This window comes from Clupea harengus, chromosome 16, assembly GCF_900700415.2.
Source record: "Clupea harengus chromosome 16, Ch_v2.0.2, whole genome shotgun sequence".
In the NCBI taxonomy this organism is placed as follows: domain Eukaryota; kingdom Metazoa; phylum Chordata; class Actinopteri; order Clupeiformes; family Clupeidae; genus Clupea; species Clupea harengus.
Window position 1 is genome coordinate 23,598,352 of NC_045167.1, and position 25,010 is coordinate 23,623,361.

Sequence of the window (25,010 nt, forward strand, 5' to 3'; positions counted from 1 at the left end):
GCATGCATCATGGTGCTCACCCGCTAACAATGGTTTCCATGGAGAGACATTGTGACATCATCACAAATGAGTGTTCTCCCAACAACCACCCCCACCCCCTCTCCCGACCCTGATCAGGGATTTGAAATGGCCTCTGTAAAGGCAGAATTACTTTTCTGAGAGTAGTTTATGTATTCATTTGCTTCATGAAAATGGCAACGTTAAGATGCTTTTAACACGTGTTGCAACCCACCCTCCCCGCCACCTCCAGCACTGTCCTTCACTGCTGTGATCATACAACTGCAGGAAAAAATGACAGACTGACAGAAACTGCACATGACAAAAAAAAAAACACACACCAAACATCCACTTTTTAGTTGTACTATAGACTTTATCCTCTCACTCACTCTTGCTTTGTTTGGTTTTGACAAAAATGGCAAAACAAATACTTCAGTATGCAGTGACAAAAGTAGACTAGCAAGGGAATAACCGCAAGTTGGTGATAGAGGGGGAAGGGGGAACTCCTTGCCAGATCCTATGCAGTCAAAACATTTCACATCATCTCCAGCTGACCAGCTGATCATTTTAATGCCCATCCTGTACCCCGCCCCCCGTGGGTTCAGCATAGGTGCTCCATCTACAAACTCAACCAATGAGCTGAATAAATGTGGAGGAAATGCTAAATCGCATATATTAGGTATCCGTTATTATACAGTCTCCAGTAAATAAGACCTCAGATGAAGAAAGTATTTAAACAGTAAGGGTCCTGAAAGACACACATGATTTCCAGATCAGAAAGTCAAAAGTAGTATCACAAAACAGAAATAAGACAAATAGAAAAAAAACGAAGAGGATTTCAAATCAGGCATCCTACAGGCACTACAAATAAAGGCAGCTCTATATAAACCAAAGTGCAGAGATACCAAACGAAGAGAAAGTGACATGGAACATGGAGCAAGAGAGGTGCAGATGAACGGCCACTCGGGAGCCTTTTTTTTTTTGCGAGACGGGTCGGCAGATTAAAATAGAAAAGAAAAGAAATGCAACTCGAACAGCATTATTTACAACACTATGCAATATGTACACTGTGGCTTTTCCTCTGGTGCCTGCTTGTTTGTACACACTGCACTGTGGAGGAAGTATTCTGAAGCAGGGTGGGGTGGGGTAGAGTAGGGTGGGGTGGGTAAGGGCCATTAGATCCGATCAACGCTTCTCAGACCACCATCCAGTGTCAACGTTCCAAACCTGAGAGGAGAAATGTCAGTTAATATCTGTAACATATGCAGGATCGGAGTAAGGTCACACGCTCTCTAAGGGTATATCATAAAATCAATAACTACAGTGCCGTCAAGAGTACACTTAAAAACAAGCACAATGGCTCTGTGACCGTCAATACTGGATGCTATGGCTCAGGCTTCATTTCTTGGCCAGGGCTCAAAACCTGTCCAGAACAGCTGATGCCAAGCCAAATAAGCTGTTCAGGCACCCTTTTAGCGTGGCTCAACACAATAATGTGTGATTTTACAACACAATGAAAGAAATTGTGATTGTAATTGCGCCTTGCATGCACTACAGGCTTGTGTATCAGAGCACAGAGGGGTATTGAACACGGCATGCGCACCAACATCAGAGAAACAGAGAGGAGCACTTGAGGTACGTGTCATCAGGGATCGCCGCATGTCACCGTCAACATCTTCAATTCCTCTCCTCTGATTCACTACAGCGCGCACGCGCACGCGCACACACACACACACACACACACACACACACACACACACACACACACACACACACACACACACACACACACACACACACACACACACACACACACCAGGATGTGGGTGATCTACTTACCGCTCGAGGAAGTGATTGTTTTCTGCCAGCTCCTTCACAACTCCCTCCATCTCCTCCTTTAGTTTCTTCATTCTGAAGGGACATGAGTAGCAGGTCAGTCAGAGAGATGTAATGATAGCTTAGGGTGGCATATCTCCATGTTGAGTGATGTTTTTAGCGTGCATTTGATTGGTTTTATCGGAATCTGTAACGATTGTGTTCTGCAATTTGAACCTTGTTAAGTTGCAGAAGAATTAAGGAGTCGTATCAATAAATAAACACAGACCAGAAGAAAACACATATACACAGAAGGTATCAGGACATTGTGGCCCATCCTGGCTTTAAAGAATTTCATTTAGAGATGTGTGCAGAGTAAAGATTATCACATCAGGTAAACAAAAAACAAACCACTTCTCAACACTTCATTCGTATAGACCAGGGGTACTCAATAGGCGGACCGCGGTCCGGATCCGGACCCAGACGCAACCAAATTTGGACCGAGCCAAAATCAACATTCTAATTTAATCATGATCAAGCGAGGTTTCATTGGTGCGTGATTTCGCGCTATATATTTTTTTCCTACTCGATGTGGTTTCTATCTTCCGTGTCCAATCCAAAGGTCCAATCAGGAGCTGTAATAACAACATCACTATGACAACTCACTCACTCACTCAATGTTGGCGGCGAGCTCTGTGGGTCACGCAGGTTGTGTGTGTCAATGGCAACAATGCCGGCAGATAGATTTGTGAACGGTATTTTTTTCTCAGCAAACGAAAATCATGGCGTGCTTTAAACCCGACAAAAAGAGAAAAGTTGATTCCAAAAATCGCGAATTTAAGACAGAGTGGACTGACAAGTATGCATTTGTGCTGCCTGTGGGGAGCACAAAACCGATGTGTTTAATCTGTAACGAGACGGTTGCCCTTGTCAAAAGTGGTAACGTGAAACGTCACTATGAAACAAAGCATGCACACTTTGAACAAAAATACCCGCAGAACTCTGAGGTAAGGGGCAGAAAAATAAACCATCTGCAATCATACCAAGCAACATGCAGTGTAATAGTTAGGTCAGCCACACAACAAGAGCGTGCATACCTCAACATACATCAGAATCAGTCAATTTATTGGCCAAGTACATTTTCATATACAAGGTTGCTCTCAATGTACTTAAACTGAAAATATGCAGTATAACACAACAGTTTAGGATAGAGATACTGTTGTGAGTCTGCCTTTTCAGCCATGAATATGGTGAAAAACAAATACAGGAGCACACCCAATGAACACTTACATCAGTGCCTCCGCCTGGCCTTCACACCTTTTATGCCCAAGTTTAAACCACAAAAAACTGTCACCTTTCACATAAATAAGGCCAGACCACATAACCTTTTGTGCATACGGTAGTTTGAACGTTTTTGTTGGGGTTATGTTTTTGGATTTTGACCGTCACTGTTCCAGACCCTGGACTGAATGGAAATTTGGACCTTTTGGGTTTCTAATTGAGAACCCCTGGTGTAAACCATACATATATTATACGTTCTATATTTCTGTTTTGCTCTATTTCTACCACCTCCTGAAATGTGAGGCTGACAGACATGGTGCATTGTGGGCACTCACCCGAGGGTCATCTCCACCAGTGTGCTCTGACTGAGGTATGCCTGTGGCTTGATCCCACCTGAGGTTAGGGGCATGATCTTCTGTGGTAGCTGTTCCTGGAGCTGCAGGCACAGATTTGGATTTTGGATTCACAGGTAAGATTCAGCGGTAAGATCAAATATTTATAACATGATCCAAGACTCTGCCCAGTAGAACACACATTATGGCTAAAGGACACAGCGTCTCCTCCAAATGGACTTAATATTTATCTCACACACACACACAAACTAACACAAACACAGACTACTTTTCCACAGCCCACTGAAGGACACTTCCTGGGTTCACTCACCTTGTAGACCCGCTGCATGAGCATGGTGACTTCCTGTTCCATGTTGATGAACTGGCCATTCAGTGAGGTGAGCTGTTTCCTCACGTGGTGCACCTTCCTGTGATGAGACCACACACACACACACACACACACACACACACACACACACACACACACACACACACACACACACACACACACACACACACACACACACACACACACACACACACACACACACACACACACACACACACACACAGTTCAGCTTCCACCTGTTCTGTTTTATCTACTCTTCTTTGCCAATTTGAGAAATCCAGAAATCCACCTCGATGTTTCATCAGATCTTAATGTTTAGTTGGTGAGTTTCACTGTGTGTAACATCTAATAAGTAAGGAGCAAAGGCGATTTTCTTATTTTGTTGATTTACGCGACATAAAATCAATTCTTCTTAATTTGTAAACGATGGTTAGATGCTAGATCAAGTACATGCAGGGATTCAGCTACACATTTAAAACACCAAAAACTAAAAAAATATATTTACAACTTTAACTGGGGCAATTTCTGCCATTAGCTAGAGAAACATGTATGTCTGAAAGCAGCTTATACATTATGTTATTCTAGCATGTAGAATCTTGGTGCTGCTGGAGGACTCGGGGAATCAGGTGATGCCTTCAGAGGCAACCAAGTGTACTTCCCTCCAGTACACTCTGCATCTGTGCTGTTGCCACACTACACACACATCTTTGACCCGATACACAATGTTGTGATGGTTATTCTGACAGCGATGTTGATATGACGTGTGTGCGTGTGTGTGCGTGTGTGTGCGTGTGTGTGCGTGTGTGTGCGTATGGTGGGATGATTATGAAGAGACCTACTTTCTATTCCTTTAGGGAGGTTAGTGAAACAAAAACGGGAGTAGGACAGTGACCTCATAAACCAGCTGATAAAGTCAAATGACACACCTTTAAGTCACTCATTTCATAACCACGTTCCCTTGGTGAGAGAACGCACTGTTTACACAAACACAGCTCACTTTATCACACTAGCACCAGTTCCATCGCCACGGCTCAGCTCCACACACACATCTCTGACTGATGACCTTCCTCATAAAAATTCACTGAGCGAACGTCAGCCTCGTCTGTGGCACCGTTACCAGGGCAACGCTCAAGTAGCTCCTCAGAGAGAGGAGAGCTAGATAGCGGCGCACGCGCACCTCAGACTGTCTGTTGGTGACTGTGCGCGTCCACGCACCTACTCTCTCCAACGGGGACAGTGTGTCTAGCCAAGACATTACAGCACAGCAAAGCACAGCCCTTTTTTTTAGTTCTTAATGTAACGCATACCACATTGTAGTCTTACAGTCCTTGCATAAAAAAAAACCTCAAGTAGTTAAATGGAGGTTGTGGTGACCGGAATTTTTCCTACACCTACACTACAACTGGACTGCTATTATTAAAATATGAAATATTATTACCCAATACTGATGTGATAATTATATTAGTAGTCAACTAAAATAGACATAGTACTAATAATTGATGACTGAAGAAACATTTCTCAGTAGCAGTGGTTTTAGTGGTGTACAATTATTTGATCTAGCTAGTGGGAGACATCATTGTGAGACATGGGCCACATTAATGATAATGGCGGCCATTTTGTGTGTTGTTGCTGGAAGTGAGAGATGAAGTCTGTACCTCATCCATTCTTCACTCTTAGAGATGAAGAGCCGGTACTTCATTGAGCAATCGTCTGTAAATAACGCTCGACCCTTAGTCGCATGGAGCACCAGCTTCTGCCTGGAGATTACATAAGACAAAACCACATTACTTAAACGCTTGCTTAATGTCCATACCTACGTATTTAACAGTCTATGTACAAAAAGCCAGTACAATGCATGTTACCATGCAAGAGTGAGAAATTCTGCATTAATAATTTGTCATACTTATCAAATTTATGGATCTGTTCCTCATTGTAAGGGAGACCTGGAGGAAATGACAAAAACTATATGATCAAATGTTCATTCCAAATACCAAAACCTCAACAATGTGTAACAGGGACCCACATAGTTGGACGTTGCAGCACAACAAACCCAGGAACCATTTACTGGCTGTTCTTTTGGTTTGTTAACATTTTAACATTTATTTTTCATTTATCATTCATCATTTATGGGATCTTCATATTTGGCATTCAGGCTTCAGACTTGACTGATCATATGTGTGTGTCAGTGCCACACAGCCATACCATACTAGCCAATGTGGGTTTGTTCTGCATATTTCTCCTGTTACTTACGTCGTTCGGCCTTGTCCTTCTTAAACTGATGATAGATAGCAGTGATGGCGTCTAGGAGGACTTTAATCCTCTCCACGCTGAAAGGCACCAGACAGACACTTAGCATACAGGGGCTGCACCAAATCAGCTTTCCAGCCACGCCTCCTGCTGGCTGACTCACAGAAAAACACTTTTCCTGGTCATAGCAGTCACTTGCGTATGTTTATGCTTTACTACAGAAGAGCTGGGATGTTAGACTATGTGATTCATGTGGTGACATATGGTAAAAATGACCATAAAAATGCATTTTCCTACGGTTAGACAACATTCTTTGTTTTTTTTATCTTTGTGTCCACAAATGTTCGGCTGTTTTTTTTTTGTTTTTTTTTTCCAATTTCAAACAAACATAAAACAAAACAAAAATGGTTTTCCAGGAAAAGTTGAACTACAGAAAAAGAAATAAAACTGCACACAACCGTAACACACATAAAGCCTTACTTCCGGTCGTCTGGATGTGTTCCCACTTGCATCGTCCACGTGTCCGTGAGCATGCCTCCTGGGAGGAACTTATTCTTAATGTCCTGCATCGTCTGATCCATAGGACTCAGTGAACTTGAGAGCTGAACGAACACACACACACACACACACACACACACACACACACACACACACACACACACACACACACACACACACACATACACACAATGAGGAGCTGTCTTCATATGATGATCTACAGCACTGAGTCATTTCCATTCAGTCATGAAGCAGACACGACCTCAGTTTTGCTGGCATTGTGGTGTATGCCTTGATTTGTGCTGATCCTTTAGAATTACCTTCAGTCTTTTAAAGGCACAGTCTGCCATTCTGGCGAAAGGTTGTTGATATTTGAGCTCTACGGCAAATCAAATTATACCCCTCTTTCCATGTCCTGAAGCAACTTTTACAGAGCCAGGACAGTGTATGAACACCTGAGGTTTTATTGAGTGCACACACACACATTGAATGGAGAGTGGCTAGAGGATTAAGACGAGCAATTCACTGATTTTGACAAACATTGCATTGGATTTAAATCGCGGACTGAGCCTTTAAGTCCTAAATGGAAGCTGGGGAAGAAACTTACCCGCAGCACTTTTTTGTGCATGTCTGAGATTTCATCATATTCTGACGACACCAGGTTGGCCTGCATCAGTATTTCATAGCTTAAATAGAGAAAGACAGAAACAACGCACCCTGAAAACTCTACAACTGAAAACAACACTGAAATAACTACCAGACATACTGCAGTAGTTCAGCACTGGCGTCTTCTCGCAATAAGAGAGCTGTGAAATTGAATGCATTACTCACAGCTGTTCAGTCCTCTCCAGAATCTGGTTGCATAAGTTACACATGTGGAAGACCTCAGCTTTTTTGTGGGCAGTTTCATGAAAGTCCTCCTTCATCAATTCTCTAGGATGAGAACAAACACAACCAAAGAATATTTAGTTGAGTTTAGTGAATGGTCCATTGTCCAATTATTTTTGATGCTGGGCAGTGTTACAAAAGGCTAGCTTGACCTTCGGTAGCAGCTACTCTGTGTGCTTGCATGAGTACATACACAATCCATGGCAACCAACAGAGGGTTTTAAAACATATATGCACACTTACATTCATATTCATATCCATTTGTTGGTTTATTCGTGTACTCACATTAGGCCCCTGATTCCTTTTCTGACTAGTTCCTGACAAACCAGAAGTGAATCTGATGTTTTCCACAAATGGCCAACATCACCTGCGAACGTCTGGGGAGAGATAAAGACACAGGGTTGAGATTTTCAAAGGGTTTGATGACGAGCACAATGATACATCTCATCAGTTCATATAAGTGTGCTGTCTTCTTGGGAGTGTCGGACATCCTCTCACAGTCTGCTATGAGGGCAAAGTCTTGTCCTACTGTACCATAATTAAATGCAACTTCTCATGAAGGATGACAGCCAGCTGCACTAACGTCCGAAATACATAAAAAACACGCTAAACTGTGACAAAGTAAACAAAAACCATAGGATTTGCTCTAGGATGATTCACTAATTCATAATTAATCAATAATGGTTGTAAACAGTTCCCTAAATTGCTGATGAAAGACTATGCAACATTAATATTCTCATCATCTTCACGATGAAAAATGTAATGACGTATTTTAGGTACTTGAAAACAATCTACTAATAACCATGGGCCTCATTCTCCCCCCCCCCCCACCCCCCCCAACAGCAGAGGAGAGGCTGGAACAATAGGGGTGGCTGAGCATGGCTTCCTCTGTGTGGGCCAGAACACAATTGCCAGCCCCCTCTGATCTCCACACGATGCTGCGCTGCGCTGCGGCTGCTGCTGTTGCTGCTGCTGCTGCTGTTGTTGTTGTTTCTGCTTCCCTGTTTTAATGAAAGCCCAGGGCTCAAGAGCCCTTATCACTGTGACTCACCCCCCACTACACGAGAGCAGAGATCACGGAGCCGAGGGATGTTAGCAACATTAGCATATCAAGTCCTGCTAAGGGGAGGATGGGGAGCAAAGCGGCGCTTGCCTACTTGACAAGGCACTTGGGTTTTATCTTTCGCCGCGGTGTTTTGCCGCTTACCTTGGCGTAGCTGGCATCCAGGTCAAGGTCATAGCGGGGCTGGACTTTAGGTGGGCTGGCTGGAGACAGATGAATACATGCAATTAGCATGTGAGTGTGTTTGAGTGTGTGTGTGTGTGTGTGTGTGTGTGTTTGTGTGTGTGAATGAGCGAGAGCAGAGAGCAAGCGTGTTTAAAAACATGTAATCCTGTCCATTACATGGAGTCAGGGGCAGCAGGGAGCTCAGGTTGTTAGGCAAACCTGTACCATCAGACCACCATGAAATTAATCTGTGCTCAACACTATGGGTGAATTCCCAGGCTTTCAGTAGAGATACCTCAATACTTCCATATTCATTCCATATGCACGTTAGTCTAGAAAGGTCTGTGGATTTAAAGCTGGGGCAAAACCCAGAAAAAGCTAGAAGGGAAGTGAGTAGCTGTCTTTTTCCCCCTCAAATCTAACAATTAATAAGTCTTTACCAATGAAAAATACTGTTTCTATACAAAAAGGTAGGCAAAAGAGTAATGTGATGCCATCTAGACACTGACAAATTAACGATTAATACTGCACTCATTGTCATCAATATTTTCACTTGCTCTTCCTGGGTCAGATGTATTTTTTGACCAAATAAACAAACATCCAGTGTATCGAAATAAATCCAAACTCACGATCTTCGAAGATGAGGCCGACGGTGTTGACCAGTTCACGGCTGACCAGCATGATGGGGTTGTCCCGTGAGGTGGGGGGGAAGTTCGTGGCCTGGCGGCTGGGCTCCAGGTGGAGCCGGCGACCCTCGTACAGGAACTCTTGGCTGGGAGGGGTGATGTTGGTCCATCTGAACAGAACGTCCTGAAACAGGGTGGCTCTGTGGGGAGTATTACAATTACTTTTCTCATTATTTGCACTATTTAATTTAATTTAATTTAATTTAACTATGTCTTTACCATATCTATTTTTTCCCCATCAACCTACCTCTATTATTACTATTATGGTTTGTTTATGATTATTATTGCCATCATGTTCATAGTTTTATTATTACCTATTCTCGCTGACATTAACGACTGCAAAAAACAGTTACAGGAAATAGAAGCCATGATTTCTAGGATACAGCGGTTGTTGTATTATTGTTATATTGTTAAATTGTTGTCATATTATTAATTCATGTGAATGAGCTAACAATTCAATTGCCAGAGACCATGCACACATGTTTTTGGTAACTTGGAGCTCCTCGTTCTGGCCAACCAAAAAATGTAACGTGGAATGGTAAGATGCAGATTACAATTAGAATACAAATCTTTGTGTAACTCAGGTGGTTTAAACTGGAGCAGACTGATGGGTGTAGCCTACGCACTGTGGTACAAAGGTTATAAGCTCTATGGGAACTGAACATATTAACTTGTTACAGTGTCTCTTGCACAAGAAAACAAGCAGTTCTGCCAAACACTATACTTAGAGCAAATCCTCAACACTTTACTGGTCTGACACGAAAACAAATGGGATTTCTTTTGTGTGATTGCTGATGTAAGGGCATCAAACAAGACCAAGGAAGTCTAGGAAATGTAGTCATATCAAGCGTAGAGGCACTCACGTGTTGTACTTGTGGATGTAAACATGGTGCAGTGTAGCTTGCTGCAGGCTGAAGACACAGACCACCATGCGGTGCAGGATGTCGCTGGTCTCGGCGAAGAACTGGTCGAAGCCCCAGCACTTCTCCTGGTCAGCCTCCAGGATGTTGGCCAACACCGGGGTCAGGAGGCTCTGCAGTCCCCTGGGAAAGTCCAGACAGGTCACAGAAACACAGCGCTGCCATTATTCTCAGTACTAGGATTCCTGACTGCTAAATCAGAGGGGGAAAGTCCCAGATGTTGAAAGTCTTTCCCATTACTTATTCCCATCAGCGATGTTGGCCAATAGACAGATTAAATGTGCGTAATCCACTGGGTTATTGCATAGAAGGAACTGGCAAATATTTCATGGCTAAGGACCTGAATACAAATGTCATGAATTTTACTTTTTTTTTTTAATGTACTGTGTGGTGTTCTTTACCTCTCTCTCTGTCTCTTTTTCCATCCATCCATCCATCTCTATCTATCTATCTAAACCTATATATATCTACCTGTGTATGTGTCTGTGTAATACAACATTATTGTTTTTACTTGGAGAGGCTGCAGGACACTGGCATCTCTGAGCTCCACTCAATCTTGCCGTTCTCAAACTTCTGCTGTCCAGAGATGGTCCCTGATGGCTTTTCTGTGATGATCTTATACCTGAGAAGAAGAACAGGGAGGAGAATGATCTCATTGCACGACAGAACAAACACACGTTCCCGCAGATCATCTGGCAGAACAAGGTCCAAACAGAAAAACAAACAGAAAACAAAATCACAAGCTGGATACCCAGGGTGCAGTCATACTGATAAAAATGTATACTGTGTGCTGACAAACAAATTGCAGAGAACTCTCAAGACAAGTTATATAAAACTTTTTCTTGACACAGTCCCCAACAGCTAACACTGTAAAACTGTCCTTGCAGCGGCAGAGCAAGGGTCTTTGAGTGGTGCATGGGCGTAACTGTGTTACCTGTCCACACTTGAGAAGGTGTGCAAGGGTCTTTGGGTGGTGCGTGGGCGTAACTGTGTTACCTGTTATATGTGACTCTAACAAGAAATAAATGTGATTTCAAAAGGAAACTCAAGGCAGCTATAATTAGAAAGGAAATTATAGTAGATTAGATTATTATTTTACGTATTTAAGGGATTTTAGGTATTATTTTACTTTTAATGTAAATGTTGTTTTTTAAGTCTGTGTTTTTGTGATAATTGATCATGCTGTACTGCATTTTATGTATTTATATTGTATTGTAATACTTTTTGCCTGGACCCCAGGAAGAATAGTCTCCACCATGGTGTAGACTAATGGGGATCCTTAATAAACAATAAACCTGTCCACACTTGAGAAGGTGTGCAAGGGCGTAACTGTGTCACCTGTCCACACTTGAGAAGGTGTAATTAAACATCATACCTGAGGAGGGTTGCAATCTCAGCACTCTCTTGTTGCTGGAGCTCAGCATACTTTCATGGCTGCCAATTCTTTTGCGCTTCTTGTCCTAGATTTTAACTTGAGCTATTTGTTTATTGAAGTAAAACCCTTATTTTTGTAAACTCTGGTGTTGGTCTCAACTTTATGTTGTGGTCCGTGGGCCGGGTCGTAACATGCATAAATCTCAACCTACGTCTGTGAGGAAACATTTAAAACTGTAAATTGCAGCAAAACGGAGAATATCCCTGAAATATTCTGAAATTCCACCTTAGAGGTATTAGACAGAGGCTTGTATGTATCTGACATTCCTATAACATTCCTATCTAGTGTAGGCATCTGACATTCCTAAACTTGAAGATAAGTTAGCTGAATTATGAACCTGATATCCTAGACTGACTCACACGCACCCACAATATTCTGCACTGACAATGCAACGCTATAATCAAATTAGGGGAAGGGCTGCCAAAAACCCATAACTCCTCCTGCACAAAATGCAAGGACACTTAAAAACAAAACAATGAGCAAGGATTTGTCTCTCAATCTCCATCTTACGGTTGCCATGGACAGAAAGCAACCTGAATGTTCTTACTGAGAATAGGCGTTGGGTCTTATGTAAGAGGCTGGTCAGTTTGAAGAGCGCAACCCAAGCCGTGGAGAGAATTTGCTGGCTTTAACACCATACTCCTGCATGACAGTGCATAATGATAAAGAATCCAGAAAAACATCCACCCCATTTTACAGGTTTTCAAACATCTTCTCTGGTAAACATGGTGTAACCGGTCACCAGCTCATCAGAACTTTCCAATGTTTATAAACAAATGGGTGGATGGGTACTTAGTTGTCTGGTCTGAGGGTCCAGTTTCAATTCATTCACCTGTTTCATGGCCCATCGCACTGATGTTGATTATACTAGTTACACTTCAGTAATTAAGATTGAGACATGAGTCTCCTCAAGCCGTGTGGTGGCAAGTCTCATTCCGTAACCTAATAAAAGGGGCACAGACAATGAAGATGAGAACTATGATTATTTAGGTTCCCTGTGACGAAGCCTTGAGTCTGAAGAGAGGCACTGTGTAATCGTTGGGCTGTGTCTGTAGTGAGGGGTGAACCCTAGGCTGTCACTGGCACTGTACGTACATGACTTCCTTGTTCCGGCGAGGCCCCTCGAAGGGTCTGAAGGGCAGGCTGCCCGTGGCCGCGTGGTAGAAGGTCACGCCGATGCTCCAGAGGTCAACTGTGGCCCCGTACTTCTTCTGGTGGTCCTTCCGCAGCACGGCACGCTCGTACATGTCTGGGTGCTAGAAGACACGCACACACACACACAAATAAATACGAGGGATTACATAGCCAGGTTTCAAGAGTTCTCTGTAAAATCATTACCAGTGTTTGACAGATAGGAGGGCTGTGTATTGGCAAATTATCTTGGATGATGGTGTTACATTATGGCGTTGCATTGGAAGAGTCAAATGGTAGTGGTTGGGGGTTTAAACGCAACACAAAATGAACCGCTGTCTGCCACAAACTTTTGCATGTAAACTACAGTAGCACAAAACGTAATATCACAATACTCAAGAATATCTAACAGATAAAGTTTAATTTCAGTATAATATAACTGATAAAAGTGATTTGTCTCTCTTGTGGCAACAAAGAAAATACCCTATTTCTCCAAAGTGTTGCAGTCATTACTTTTGTATAAAAATGTTGCAAAATATCCTGTTACTTTCTGCTGATGTGCAAACAGCAATGTAAATACAGTCCAATATAACCCTTGACCCTTGAACTCCACGGGTGATTTAGAGTTGACAAGCTTTGTCAACTACCGGAGTTAATTATTATTCACACATTGCTTCACTCCTATGTTACGCAGCACAACACAGTATTTCTTAAAGAACACTAAATACTTCCTTTAACTAACACATAAATGATAGCAAGTAAGGAAATGTAACCTAGTAAATTAAGGTTAAATCAACAATTGACATTCAGAAGGATTCTGGGAAAGTCATGCAGAATAACAGAAGCACCAAATTCTGTGAAGGACTGATAGATGCTAATCTCAAAAGGCCTTATTATTTAGAATTTAGGGCCAGGAAACATAATATGTAACTGACTATATATCTGAATATATAACTGACTTCTGTGAGCATATCTTCATACTTCTTTGACCATGACTGCCCAAGTTGGATTTATCTATCTGCCAAAAAATATCACGTTGCCTTTATTGGCTTGTGTTGGCCTTATTCTGCATCAGCAGGGAGGCAGGAGAAAACCTGTGTTATCTATAAATATGTGTAATCTATCTGGGATATCCTTGATGTTTACATATACGTATATCCTGGTGATTTAAAACAAAACGGTTTCTATTTTGTCAGACTTGAATTAAATGCTCAGTAATCAGTGAACTAACATCTTCCATGATGTGAATACACAATAGTGACATTTCTTGTTATTTCTATTCACATATTCCATTCCACTTCTATTCTCAGCCCTGTGGCTCGCTGACATTTGGGTGCGCCATTATGACCGCACACACACTCACCGCACCACCACCATTGTTTTACGCTCTGCATTGTTAGGAAAAACTGGTTGGTCGACTCACCAAATACTCCTCTGTGCCATACAGCGACACAAACTGCTCGTCGTCTTCCAGTTCCCGGGCAGCCCCGAAGTCTGTCAGCTTGTAGACGGAGCGCCCGTCCTCCCCGATCATACGCATGATGTTCCCCGGCTTTATGTCTCGGTGGACGATGCCGTACTCACGCAGGTGGTTCATTCCAGCCACTGAAACACATAGACCACCATTCAGCTCCATGTGTGCTCAAATACATATTCATTTGTTTGCTGTTTACACTTATTGTTTACCAATCTGTACTGATTAATGTTTTAACGATTTACAGTAGGGCATGAGCCTCAGCAGTAACAGCAGTGTCAGAGTCTGGATGGCAGTCACTGACATGGCAATGATTCTCTTAGGGTTCTCCATAATAGAACACTGACCACAGGTGACAAGCTCTACACAAACACCAGTCAATGCCTTCAGCCCTAAAGAATGGATTGACTGATTTGGATTTGTTCCCTTACTATGCACTGTAATCAATAATCACACCCTATCCCTGTAGTAGTCCAGCCGAAAGCTTAGATTATAATCAATCACCAGACCCACTGATGTCCAGGGGACGTGAGTATAACACAACAATGCGACAACACAACGCAACATCAGCCATGAATTTCACGCAGACGTGTTATCCTAATCTGGTGATCTCCCACCGAGGGGCAGGTTGTGATTCAACTTCCTGGTCACTAGGCCAGGAATCTGGAATATTCCATTAGTTACTGCTATTGGTTGGGGACTTTCCACAGCAGCAAAACCTCACACTGTCACATGCAAGTTCTCATACCCAACAACCTGGCCTGAGTATTATAACAACAGGGTGCACCACAACCATCATACCGAGCAACAAGAGTCCTTCATGAGCATTTCACTGGGGTTTCAAAAAGATTTCACGATGCACTGCCTAATTATCTAAACATCAATCTCAGTAATGGCATACCATAGTCACAATAACATATGCAACAACAATCAATAAATACATATATATATATATACATATAGTGTTTTGTTTTCTTACCGACATCCTGCAGCACAATGAGAAACTCATCTTCTGGGAGGCCGTAAGCGTTAGACGACTCCTCAAGCACAGTGTAGAGGCTGCCGCAGGGACAATACTCCATCACCAACACCTTGTGTCCTGTGTTTGACTGAAACAGGGGAGACAGAGACAATACTCCATCACCAACACCTTGTGTCCTGTGTTTGACTGAAACAGGGGAGACAGAGACAATACTCCATCACCAACACCTTGTGTCCTGTGTTTGACTGAAACAGGGGAGATAGGGACAATACTCCATCACCAACACCTTGTGTTCTGTGTTTGACTGGAGCAGGGGAGAGGACATTGCTTTTATTTGGCAAAAGTCCGACACAATTACTGAGACAGGCTGTGAAGATAAGTTCCTATATTTTGTAATGACAGGGCCTATTTGACCATCAATTAGTCAAGTTATGCATATTAAATTTAACTGTTGGCCTGCGATACTTCTGAGATGTCGATCGAATAGGCTAGTGCGTCAGCCGCTGCAATAGCAACATTGCATGTTATATGTGCAGTTTTCTTCTGTTTGATTCTCACTCGCAAATGTAACTTTGAACAACAAAACAGTGACGTGCGTCTAAATCTTTAGGCAACAGCTGTCAGGTTAGACATAAGGTTCTTCATATAAATAACAGGCAGCTCTAAATCACCTGTGGTTTATATGAACTGTGACCTGAGCAGATCACATGGATGTAGCTAGACTTTTACAACATGACTTAACTGCACAACATTGACATATGCACCCATTGAACAAAACAAACAAACAAACAAACAAACAAACAAACAAACCAAAAACCCACATGCATCATATAGCAACAGATGAGCAAAAAGGTACAAGGGGAAGTTAAGAGTGGAACGGAGAATTTGATGCAGAGGCTCCGTTTCACGCTCTCTTTCTTTACAACCATATAAAAACACACCCCCTCACACACACACACACACACACACACACACATAAGGGAAGTGTTGTTACAACACTGCCCAAAACCAATCCACCCACACATTAAGTTGCTGCAGAGCGGAGAGGAAGAACAACATTTGCAGTGCAATGGTGTTCGTTTGTGCTCGTGTTTTGAATCGAGGAGCTGCCCTCAATCCGCATTACCCACACTCATTACTTAATCTTGTGTAGTGTACGCAGAACTATGGTGAAAACTCACCTCCTCCTCCACTGCAAAGAGCTTGACGATGTTCTTGTGGTTCAGCTTCTTCAACACCTCAAACTCCCTCATCTGTACGTCCAAGGGACGCAGAAAACTGAGGTTGTTGAAGACTTTGACGGCATAGAGGTCCCCTGTTTTCTGCATGGGAGGTGTGGAAAGAGTAGAGATAGAGTTCTTTAGCACTTGGATCCTCTTGATTTTAGTTGATCATTTGTACATTTGCTTTCTGTGTATATAGATGCTTAGTTGAGTGTGTTGCTTCTGTTTTTCTACTTGATTTTTTATTTATTTTTTGTGATCTAATTGTTTCGTTTCTGTTTTCTATTTGTTTTGATATTTTATTGTGATTTAATTGTACAGCACCTTGGTCAGCGTGAGTTCTTTTTAAATGTGCTTTATAAATACATTTGACTTGACTTGATAGATGGATTTACCAAGTAGAGGGAGGAGAAAAGAGATAGACGTACAAAGAAGACAAAGAAATGGATACAAAGTCTTTCAACTCCACAACCAGTTGCATTTGTTTTTTGTATACAGAAAAAAAATGTTTAAACACACACACACACACACACACACACACAAACCTAGCAGTTGTACCAGTTGCACAAACATACAATACATGAAATGACAAGATCCAATTTTTGTCCAGTAAGTTGACATTATCTTGTGCTTTAACCTTAGGCCCGACAGGGCTATGCCACACAGCGATGAAAGGCCTAAGCCGAGAGACGCAGAGCAGGCTGCATGTTGGACTGCAGAAGGGGAAATCCCCAGCTGTGGTGTACCGGGTCACATGATCTAGTAACTCTACAGCTGCGCATGCAGTTGTCACTCAAGCGCACAAGTCACACATAGGGCTGAAACACACCAAACGCGTTTTTAAAACGGCAGACGCTTCAAAAACGCCTTGGCAAAGTGCGGCGGGCAAAACATTTGCAGGATAACCAGGCTGTTTTGCCCGGCGCCTAGGAAGCGGAGCTGCGTGCGCAACCTGCCTGGGCCGAGTGTGACATTGATGAGCGGTGCGCCTCCGCGCCTTGCGCTGGAAAGTTGAGAATAGTTCAACTTTTAAGCGCATCTAAAAAACGCCAGAAAGACGCAATGCGTGGCGGAGAAAAGGTGCACTCGCAAGGCGCGCCGTACCATAGGAAACAATGCATTTGCTAGCGTCCCGTTTTTAAAAACGTGTTTGGTGTGTTTCGGCCCATAGTGTGCAGGATGCAGTGTGCGGAGCAAGCAACACTATCTTTGGATTTTTTGTCAGTCATTATCTTGATGAAGTACAAAAAAAAAAAAAAAAAAAATCACAGTGATTTGATCTATTATAGTTTGGTTTCATGTTTTGTAAAAGCACTATGGTACACACACCCTTCCTAGTGTCTCTTTAGTGTGCTCCTTCTTCACAAACACTTACACTATCAGAAGTGCTTTCCATATGAATACTCAGTAATGAGCAAGAAGAGGTGACGGTGAATCTGTCTAACTCACTGACACACAAGTGCAGTCAGGGCTTGAGCGGAATGGTGCCATCAAATCAAAGTTTGAGATTAACAAAAATATTAGGTCAAAGAGCTCCAGGGTTTATGACAAACAATAGGCAAAGGCTCAACAGCGACTAGGACTTCGCACAACAAAATAAGGCAACCTACTACAGCCATCCGTGACTCATACAGAAAATACTACCTTTTCTCGGAGTTCAGAGGTCAATACTTAAATTTGTGCTTTGTCATTCTAACAGATTGAAGCAACACCATGTGTGTCTCTCCGCCCCAAAGGTATAATTGGTGTGCATTACCTTGTTTGTACGCATCTCAGTCACACTTCCTCAACACGAACCGCAACATACAGAACTGTTAAACAATACAAACGTCCGGGAAAACCTAACCATTTGAATCATACTGGTAAAAGGCAAATGGACTGGATTTATATATAGCGGTTTTCTACTCATAGAGCACTCAAAGTGCTTTACATATTAATGCCCCAGACATCTACCCATTCACACCCCGACGGCGGAGGCTACCACACAGGACGCCGACCTGGGAGCGGTTTGGGGGGTTCGAACTAGCAACATTCCGATTGTTGAACTCCTCCTCTACCCCGTTAACCATATTGCGGATGCAGGTGTTCCTCATTTCAAGCAATTCCTTCTGGGAACATTTCTGTGCACCAGTAATTATGATAAACTAAGCCCTAGAAAAGAGTAGTTTTTATATATATTTTTTGTATTTTCTTTCTTGTTATGGACTGAACATAGCACATATTTACACAACAGACATCACGGTCACGAATATAATGTAGTTCAATACAGAGTATATGAAATAAAAAAGAAACATCCAAAAGAAAACATTGATCGGGTTTACAGTATTAGGAGTCAGTCATGGCCCTTTATGTACAGCAGTAGAGTATTCTCTGGCCTTTTTGTTGAGAGATATGAAGAATGTCCACATTATTAAATATAAAGCACGTAGCTGCACATTAGGCCACCTCTTTGTTAAATAACTGTGCTCTCTTATACTTATAAGGCCTTTGACTCCCTATCTCAGAATCATGACTTCAGTGTCATGAGTGTGATATTGAAACAAAAGCTACATTGACTTCCTTTGGAGTGTACACAGTGTCAACCCAATTCAAAACGATGGGGAGGGGTAAAATGGTGAGGACTACTGTGTGTATGTGTGTTCGTGTGTGTGTGTGTGTGTGTGTGTGTGTGATCATGTAATTGTAAAAACGCCGAGCACTGCAGCCATCAGAGACAAGCTGTGATCTTTTCTCTGATAAACAGACAAACTGTGGCAACATGTCTAGTCCTCCTCACAAAACAACTGCACACTTGCTATCTGATGTACGTAATTGGGGCATACTGACCACACCAATCTGCTTTAGTGAGCTATGCTGCAATCTGAAGTTGAGGAGTGTTTGTTGACCTACCTTGTGTCTTCCACGGTATACATTTGCTGTGGCCCCCTGACCCAGAAGGTCTGAGATTAACCACAGATAGTTTGCTGTGCTTTGCATGATGACTTCAAACGCACCAGCTGTGTGAAGAAGAGGAGGATAAATGTTTTGCATATAATCCCCCCATTTAAATAACTTATTTATTTTTCTTCCCTCAATTATACTTCAGTGAGTTTTAAGAAGCACCAGGGCTACATTTTCCACTGTGAATGGAAATACGTTATTTGGAATATTTACGTAGTATATTAAGGCCCTGTTCTATGTGCTAAACAATACAATACAAATGTGTATGTTAAATTGACCTTCGTTATGTATATTATCATATAAATGTGACAATATGTTTAAACAAACAGTGAAACATATCAATGACAGTAACGCTCACTATTTCAACAGACGGAGTTGTCCAGTAGTCGGTGCGGTATAGATACCTGCTGACGTCACATCGGTGGGAAATTCCCCCCCGAGACCAAACAAGCTTGTATATCTAACAACCTAGAACGTGTCGATTCGGAGCAAAGTTTTAAATAAATTGATGTAATTCGAGATTTAACAATAAAATAATAAGTATTTGGGTCACCCGTCATACAAAAAAGAGTAACAACACTCAAGTATAGTGTGCTAGATAGCTATCCTAGGCTACTGAAGGAAGACAGCTAGCTAACATACCAGATGAGAAGGTTAACTATAAAAACCGCTCCGATCAAGACTTAACATTAATGACTCGCAAATATTCGCAGTATAGTTACTTAAAGTTAACGATGACTATTACGGTCAGCTGAGATATTATCACTATGTAAGTACTAGTTATCCACAAACGTCCGTTGATGTCGTATCTAAAACACCAACACATATTCTAGCTAAATGTTGGGGTATTCGTCGTTCACTTTAAAGGAAAGTCCGTAAGTGTGCTATGTTCATTTAAGTGAAGCGGTAATTTAGAAATACGAAAAGCCTGTCATGCAACTGACATCTGGCAAGATAATAGTCTTAAATCAGATCATATTTGTGTTTATTTCCTTACCCCGACAATGCCAACCTGTCTTCCGTTTTCTTATGTTGACATCATAGTCACGAGACAGAAAAGGTTCAATCAGAGGAGAATTACAAAAAGAGGTGGGCCTTGTTTACCGTAATGTCTAGTGGAACATACCCAAACATTTCAGGAAAAGACCTAATTTTATATTATATTAGACGTATTATAAGGGTTTTGACATTGGGCATCATTCATTTCGGTATAACAGATTTGAGATCTTATTAATAATTTAGTACGATTGATTTCACAAATGTTGTAACTTTTTCCTAGTTATAGGGGACACACCAATGTAACTAGAAAGGTAAACGAAACCAGAAACGAATGCAACTGTTCTCTCTAATACTCGCCCCACCCCCTTCATGCATGTCTTTCGGTTTCCAGACGAAGGCGGACGCCTATTATATTGTTTTGTGGATTACCTGAGTTGACAAAAAGTTTTTAAACAGGCAGGTTTACGCCTGTTCTGAGAGAGAATGTAGAAAATATTGTAGGCAACGTATAACTTGATTTTTAGAGAACTCATTAACGCACTTAGATTTGCATTAGACTTCATCTTTGTATAACTATGTAATTTTATAGGTATTTACATTCACCCCCTCGTTCAGAATCATAGGTTCGATCAGATCTAAATCCTACAGATAGAAAAGTGTGTGTGTGAGAAAGAGAGAGAGAGAGAAAGAGTGTGTGTGTGTGTGTGTGTGTGTGTGTGAGCGAGAGAGAGATAGAGAAAGGGGGGAGAGAGAGAGAGTGAATAGTTTTTATTTTTTAATATTTACTATGTTTAAGCGACACCTTGTGGTGGGCAGGCTGAAATATGGATGGTCTAAATACCTCCTCACTTTTCTCGAATCAGCAATATTTCGGCGGTTACTACTGCGAAATCAGATTTTACCCGTAAGTGAATTTAAATAGTTACTGTAATTTAATAACACCATCACACATTACATTTTATTTAAGTAATTCATGCAGAAATTCAGGTATCTCTGATGGGTTTGGATGTGTCCTTGCATCTGTACATTCCTCTCCATCATAAATAAGTACACAACAGCTGTATTCTATCATGCTACAGCGCGCAACTTTATTTCAGCTAGTCAATTAAGTCTTAAATCGAATTCACACAATGGAACTTTTCCAACAGGTTGTTCAACAATACGTGTTTCTTCTCCTGCTGTGCAGACAACTTGTCCAGCCCTCTACTCTGCAGTATCCACTGTAAGAGGTAGTGATTTCAGCTTGTTCAAAATATTGTGAAGACTGTGAGTCTTCTGGCAAATGTGCTATCATACTCTTTTGGATATGAACCAGCAGGTTAAAAATGTTCTGCAAAAGCAGACCTCCCTCTCTAGTAATTCTTCACAGCACATAGTTAGTTATCTGCTGCATCCATTCCCTCTGTGGTAAATGTAAGCACGTCTACAACAGTTAAAAACACAGACTCTCCACTGATGAGGACCAACAGAAAAAAAAAACATGAACAATCTCAGGACTTCCATTCTGTGACTCACTCTCACTCTCTCTACTGTTCTTTGTGACTGGAGAACTTTCCATAAACAGCTCTTATTGTTGCACATATTTATAGACGCCGTTGGGGCATATCGTCGTATCCTGTTGAAGCGGCAAGTAATATTTAGGTTACACAATCACACATCGTGATTTGGCTCCAAGAGGATTGCAAAAAGAAAAGAAAAGAAAATGTGTGATGAAGATAAGAGAGCCAAAAAGGGCCGAGTCATGTCATGTGCAGTGCAGCCCTGGGCTGTCACAATGGGGTCTCCGTAGTGACGGAAGGGGGCACACTTCAATTAATGAACTCCCAATTTATTTCCACTGTAGAATAGGATGTGTCAGTAGTCTTCTAAAATGTTGCAGGTAGCTAACCCTGTGATCAGCAATAGTCCTGAGCAGTGGCGGGTCTTGGCCTCAGAAACACAGGTAGTTTTCATGGTCCCAAGCTGTCAAGTAGACCATGAGAAGGGATGATGCAGACGCAGGTGATGTGCCTTCTGCTCTTCCGTTTCACCTGGAAGAGCAGATGCTAAGGACTCCACACTCATTGGTTTAATACACACTGATGAAATGTATCTATCAGCAAATCTAAATGTATGTACCTGCATGGCAAGGATCACAACTTTAGATCAGAGCACCTGCTACATGGAGATTTATGTCTGAAAATCTTTCTTTTCAGAATCCAGATTCACTTTGTTTTGATTTAGATTTTATAAAAAATAAATGAACTGACACCTGTCATATCGTTTCGCTGGTTATCTCAGTCTACAAAAAAAAAAAAAATCTTAGGCCTGACAGCATGATGTAGAAAGTAGATGCTAGGCTTACCTGCAACCCATGAAACACCTGGCTGTACTTTAGACTGCATCGTGCTATAACTGATCAGACCTACACAGGTGTCAATGTGTGACTTTATTCAGAACCTTTTCTCTCTGTTCCCTCTCGGCCCCCTTTTGGTTGGTCGGCTAATCTTTAAGGTTTGATCAAATCTGTATTAACAATACAACAGGCAACTGGTAGACATCATCTACTCATACATTTGATGGCACTGCACTGAACACTGTGAGTACACCTTTTTGTTGTATTATAGTGTACTGAAATGACAGCATAATACAAAGTGTAATGAAACACATAGCAGCATATCTGATGAATGTTATTATGCAATGGGGCAGTTATTTGTGTAAAAATAGAGGATACTATAAAGAGAGGCTACTTTCTGTTAGTGGTGCTTTGAAGTGGCATTGTATAAGAGTATTTTGTGTTATCATTTAAGTGTTTTGGTGGTTGTTGTGAATTTTGCAGGAGAGATGAGATGAAGTGGATTGTAAAGAACTGTGTCGGAAGATTAAAAAAAACTAAACCAAACATGTATCTGTGTGTATCCATAGATGTCACGTGTGCATGTTTTTATATCTTGTTGAGTGGTCCTGTCAGGCTGTTCGGACAGTGAAAATGCTAAATGATGATAGCAAAGTGAGATTGCATTAACAGGTGCAGATGACATTGTATGTCAGTGGCTATTGGGCTATTAGGTGTCACTATTGAATCTGATGGATTAGAGAGGAATCTGGCAGAGGATCAGAGGAAAAAAGGATTTTAAATCTAACCCACAGTTTTCATCACATGAGCACAAATGTAATTCTACTTATTACAGTGCTTTGTGTGTCTGTCATATTGTCTATCATATCACATCAGGGCGTGTATGGAAAACTTTTCTGCTCCAACTAACTTCGACAATATTTTATCTTGTAGCTGGCCTTGGCACACACACACACATTTAGTCTAGCAACGTTATGGCTTCTCTTTGGCATCTTGCCATTTATTTATTTAAGCACACACAGAGCATTTAGAGAACTGATACAGAAGGCAGGGAAGTCAGACAGTCTTATACACGGACACAACACACTAGGTAGGGGTAGGGGTAAGTGGATAACAGGATTGCGCACTAACATTAACACAGGCTGGAAAACACAGGTGCATTCTGAATAGGAACATTAGACACATAATTTCACATTTACACATCACACACGTGCACAGCATTATGGGGTGAACTCACATCACACAGACATCAGGAAGTGCACGACTCCCATGCATGCTACACAACCCCTCACCAAGCAGGTCAAGTGTCCCCAGTGACCCAGGCATTTAAAACTAATTGTCTCCAGTGCTGGGGAAGTTGGTGTTGGTGTCTGTCACCGTGGCGAGGGAGCAGGCTCTGCTCGGGGTTAGCTGCTGGGGGTCGATGTGCTCCGGCCCGCTGTCCTCGCTGGCTGCTGTCAGTGCTGGAGGGCTGCTGTCAGTGCTGCTGCTGGAGGGCTGCTGTCAGTGCTGGAGGGCTGCTGTCAGTGCTGGAGGGCTGCTGTCAGTGCTGGAGGGCTGCTGTCAGTGCTGGAGGGCTGCTGTCAGTGCTGAGGGCTGCTGTCAGTGCTGAGGGCTGGTGTCAGTGCTGTTGGGCTGCTGTCAGTGCTGGGGTTTGAGGGCTGCTGTCAGTGCTGGGGTTTGAGGGCTGCTGTCAGTGCTGGGGTTTGAGGGGTGCTGTCAGTGCTGGAGGGCTGCTGTCAGTGCTGGAGGGCTGGAGGGCTGCTGTCAGTGCTGGAGGGCTGCTGTCAGTGGCGCTCGCTGGGGAGACGTCATCCTCACCCAGTGCTGTCGCCCACAGGGCAGCCCCTGCGTGAGTCGCTTTGTCTCGGCCCTCGCTGCGCTGCAATGCTTACAATGCCATACACGCCCTGACTGGAGTACTGCTCTGCCCATGGCCATCTAGACAGCTTGGTGGCGAATTTTGAAGTCATAGTCTTGCAGACTCACTAGCCATTGAGCCAGCTGCCTCGCTGGGTCTTTGAAGTTGAACAGCCAGGTGAGAGAAGGATGATCAGTGCACAGCAGGATATTAGACACAGAATTTCACATTTACACGTCACACACACAGCATTATGGGGCGAACTTGCACCACACACACATTAAGCGCACAACTCCCATGCACGCTTCAACATGTTTTCTGTAAATAATTGAAAAATGAGACACTGTACCCCTTTGGAAACTAGGGCGAGAAGAGTTCAACAGAAGCTC

General features: G+C 42.4%; 1 protein-coding gene across 4 annotated transcripts; it reads right to left on the reverse strand.

Annotated features, from left to right (window-relative positions):
* Positions 1 to 349: 349 nt before the first annotated feature.
* Positions 350 to 20,531, reverse strand: tbk1 (TANK-binding kinase 1). Of its 4 annotated transcripts, none has more exons than XM_031582430.2 (22): positions 20,424 to 20,446; positions 19,785 to 19,894; positions 19,376 to 19,482; positions 16,445 to 16,585; positions 15,261 to 15,390; positions 14,231 to 14,412; positions 12,772 to 12,932; positions 10,753 to 10,863; positions 10,185 to 10,364; positions 9,265 to 9,461; positions 8,615 to 8,673; positions 7,693 to 7,784; positions 7,351 to 7,452; positions 7,127 to 7,205; positions 6,502 to 6,623; positions 6,025 to 6,101; positions 5,678 to 5,717; positions 5,430 to 5,531; positions 3,757 to 3,853; positions 3,429 to 3,529; positions 1,837 to 1,908; positions 350 to 1,224 (listed from the first exon to the last, which is right to left on the reverse strand). In XM_031582430.2, exons 3-22 carry the CDS (start codon positions 19,460 to 19,462, stop codon positions 1,173 to 1,175), a joined length of 2,184 nt encoding a protein of 727 aa, XP_031438290.1. In that variant the 5' UTR covers positions 19,463 to 19,482; positions 19,785 to 19,894; positions 20,424 to 20,446; the 3' UTR covers positions 350 to 1,172. The 4 variants fall into 4 exon arrangements, with proteins under 4 accessions (XP_031438290.1, XP_042566053.1, XP_012693712.1 ...); XM_042710119.1 differs by having other exon boundaries at positions 19,831 to 19,894; positions 20,424 to 20,439; XM_012838258.3 differs by lacking the exon at positions 19,785 to 19,894 and having other exon boundaries at positions 20,424 to 20,531.
* Positions 20,532 to 25,010: the final 4,479 nt, after the last annotated feature.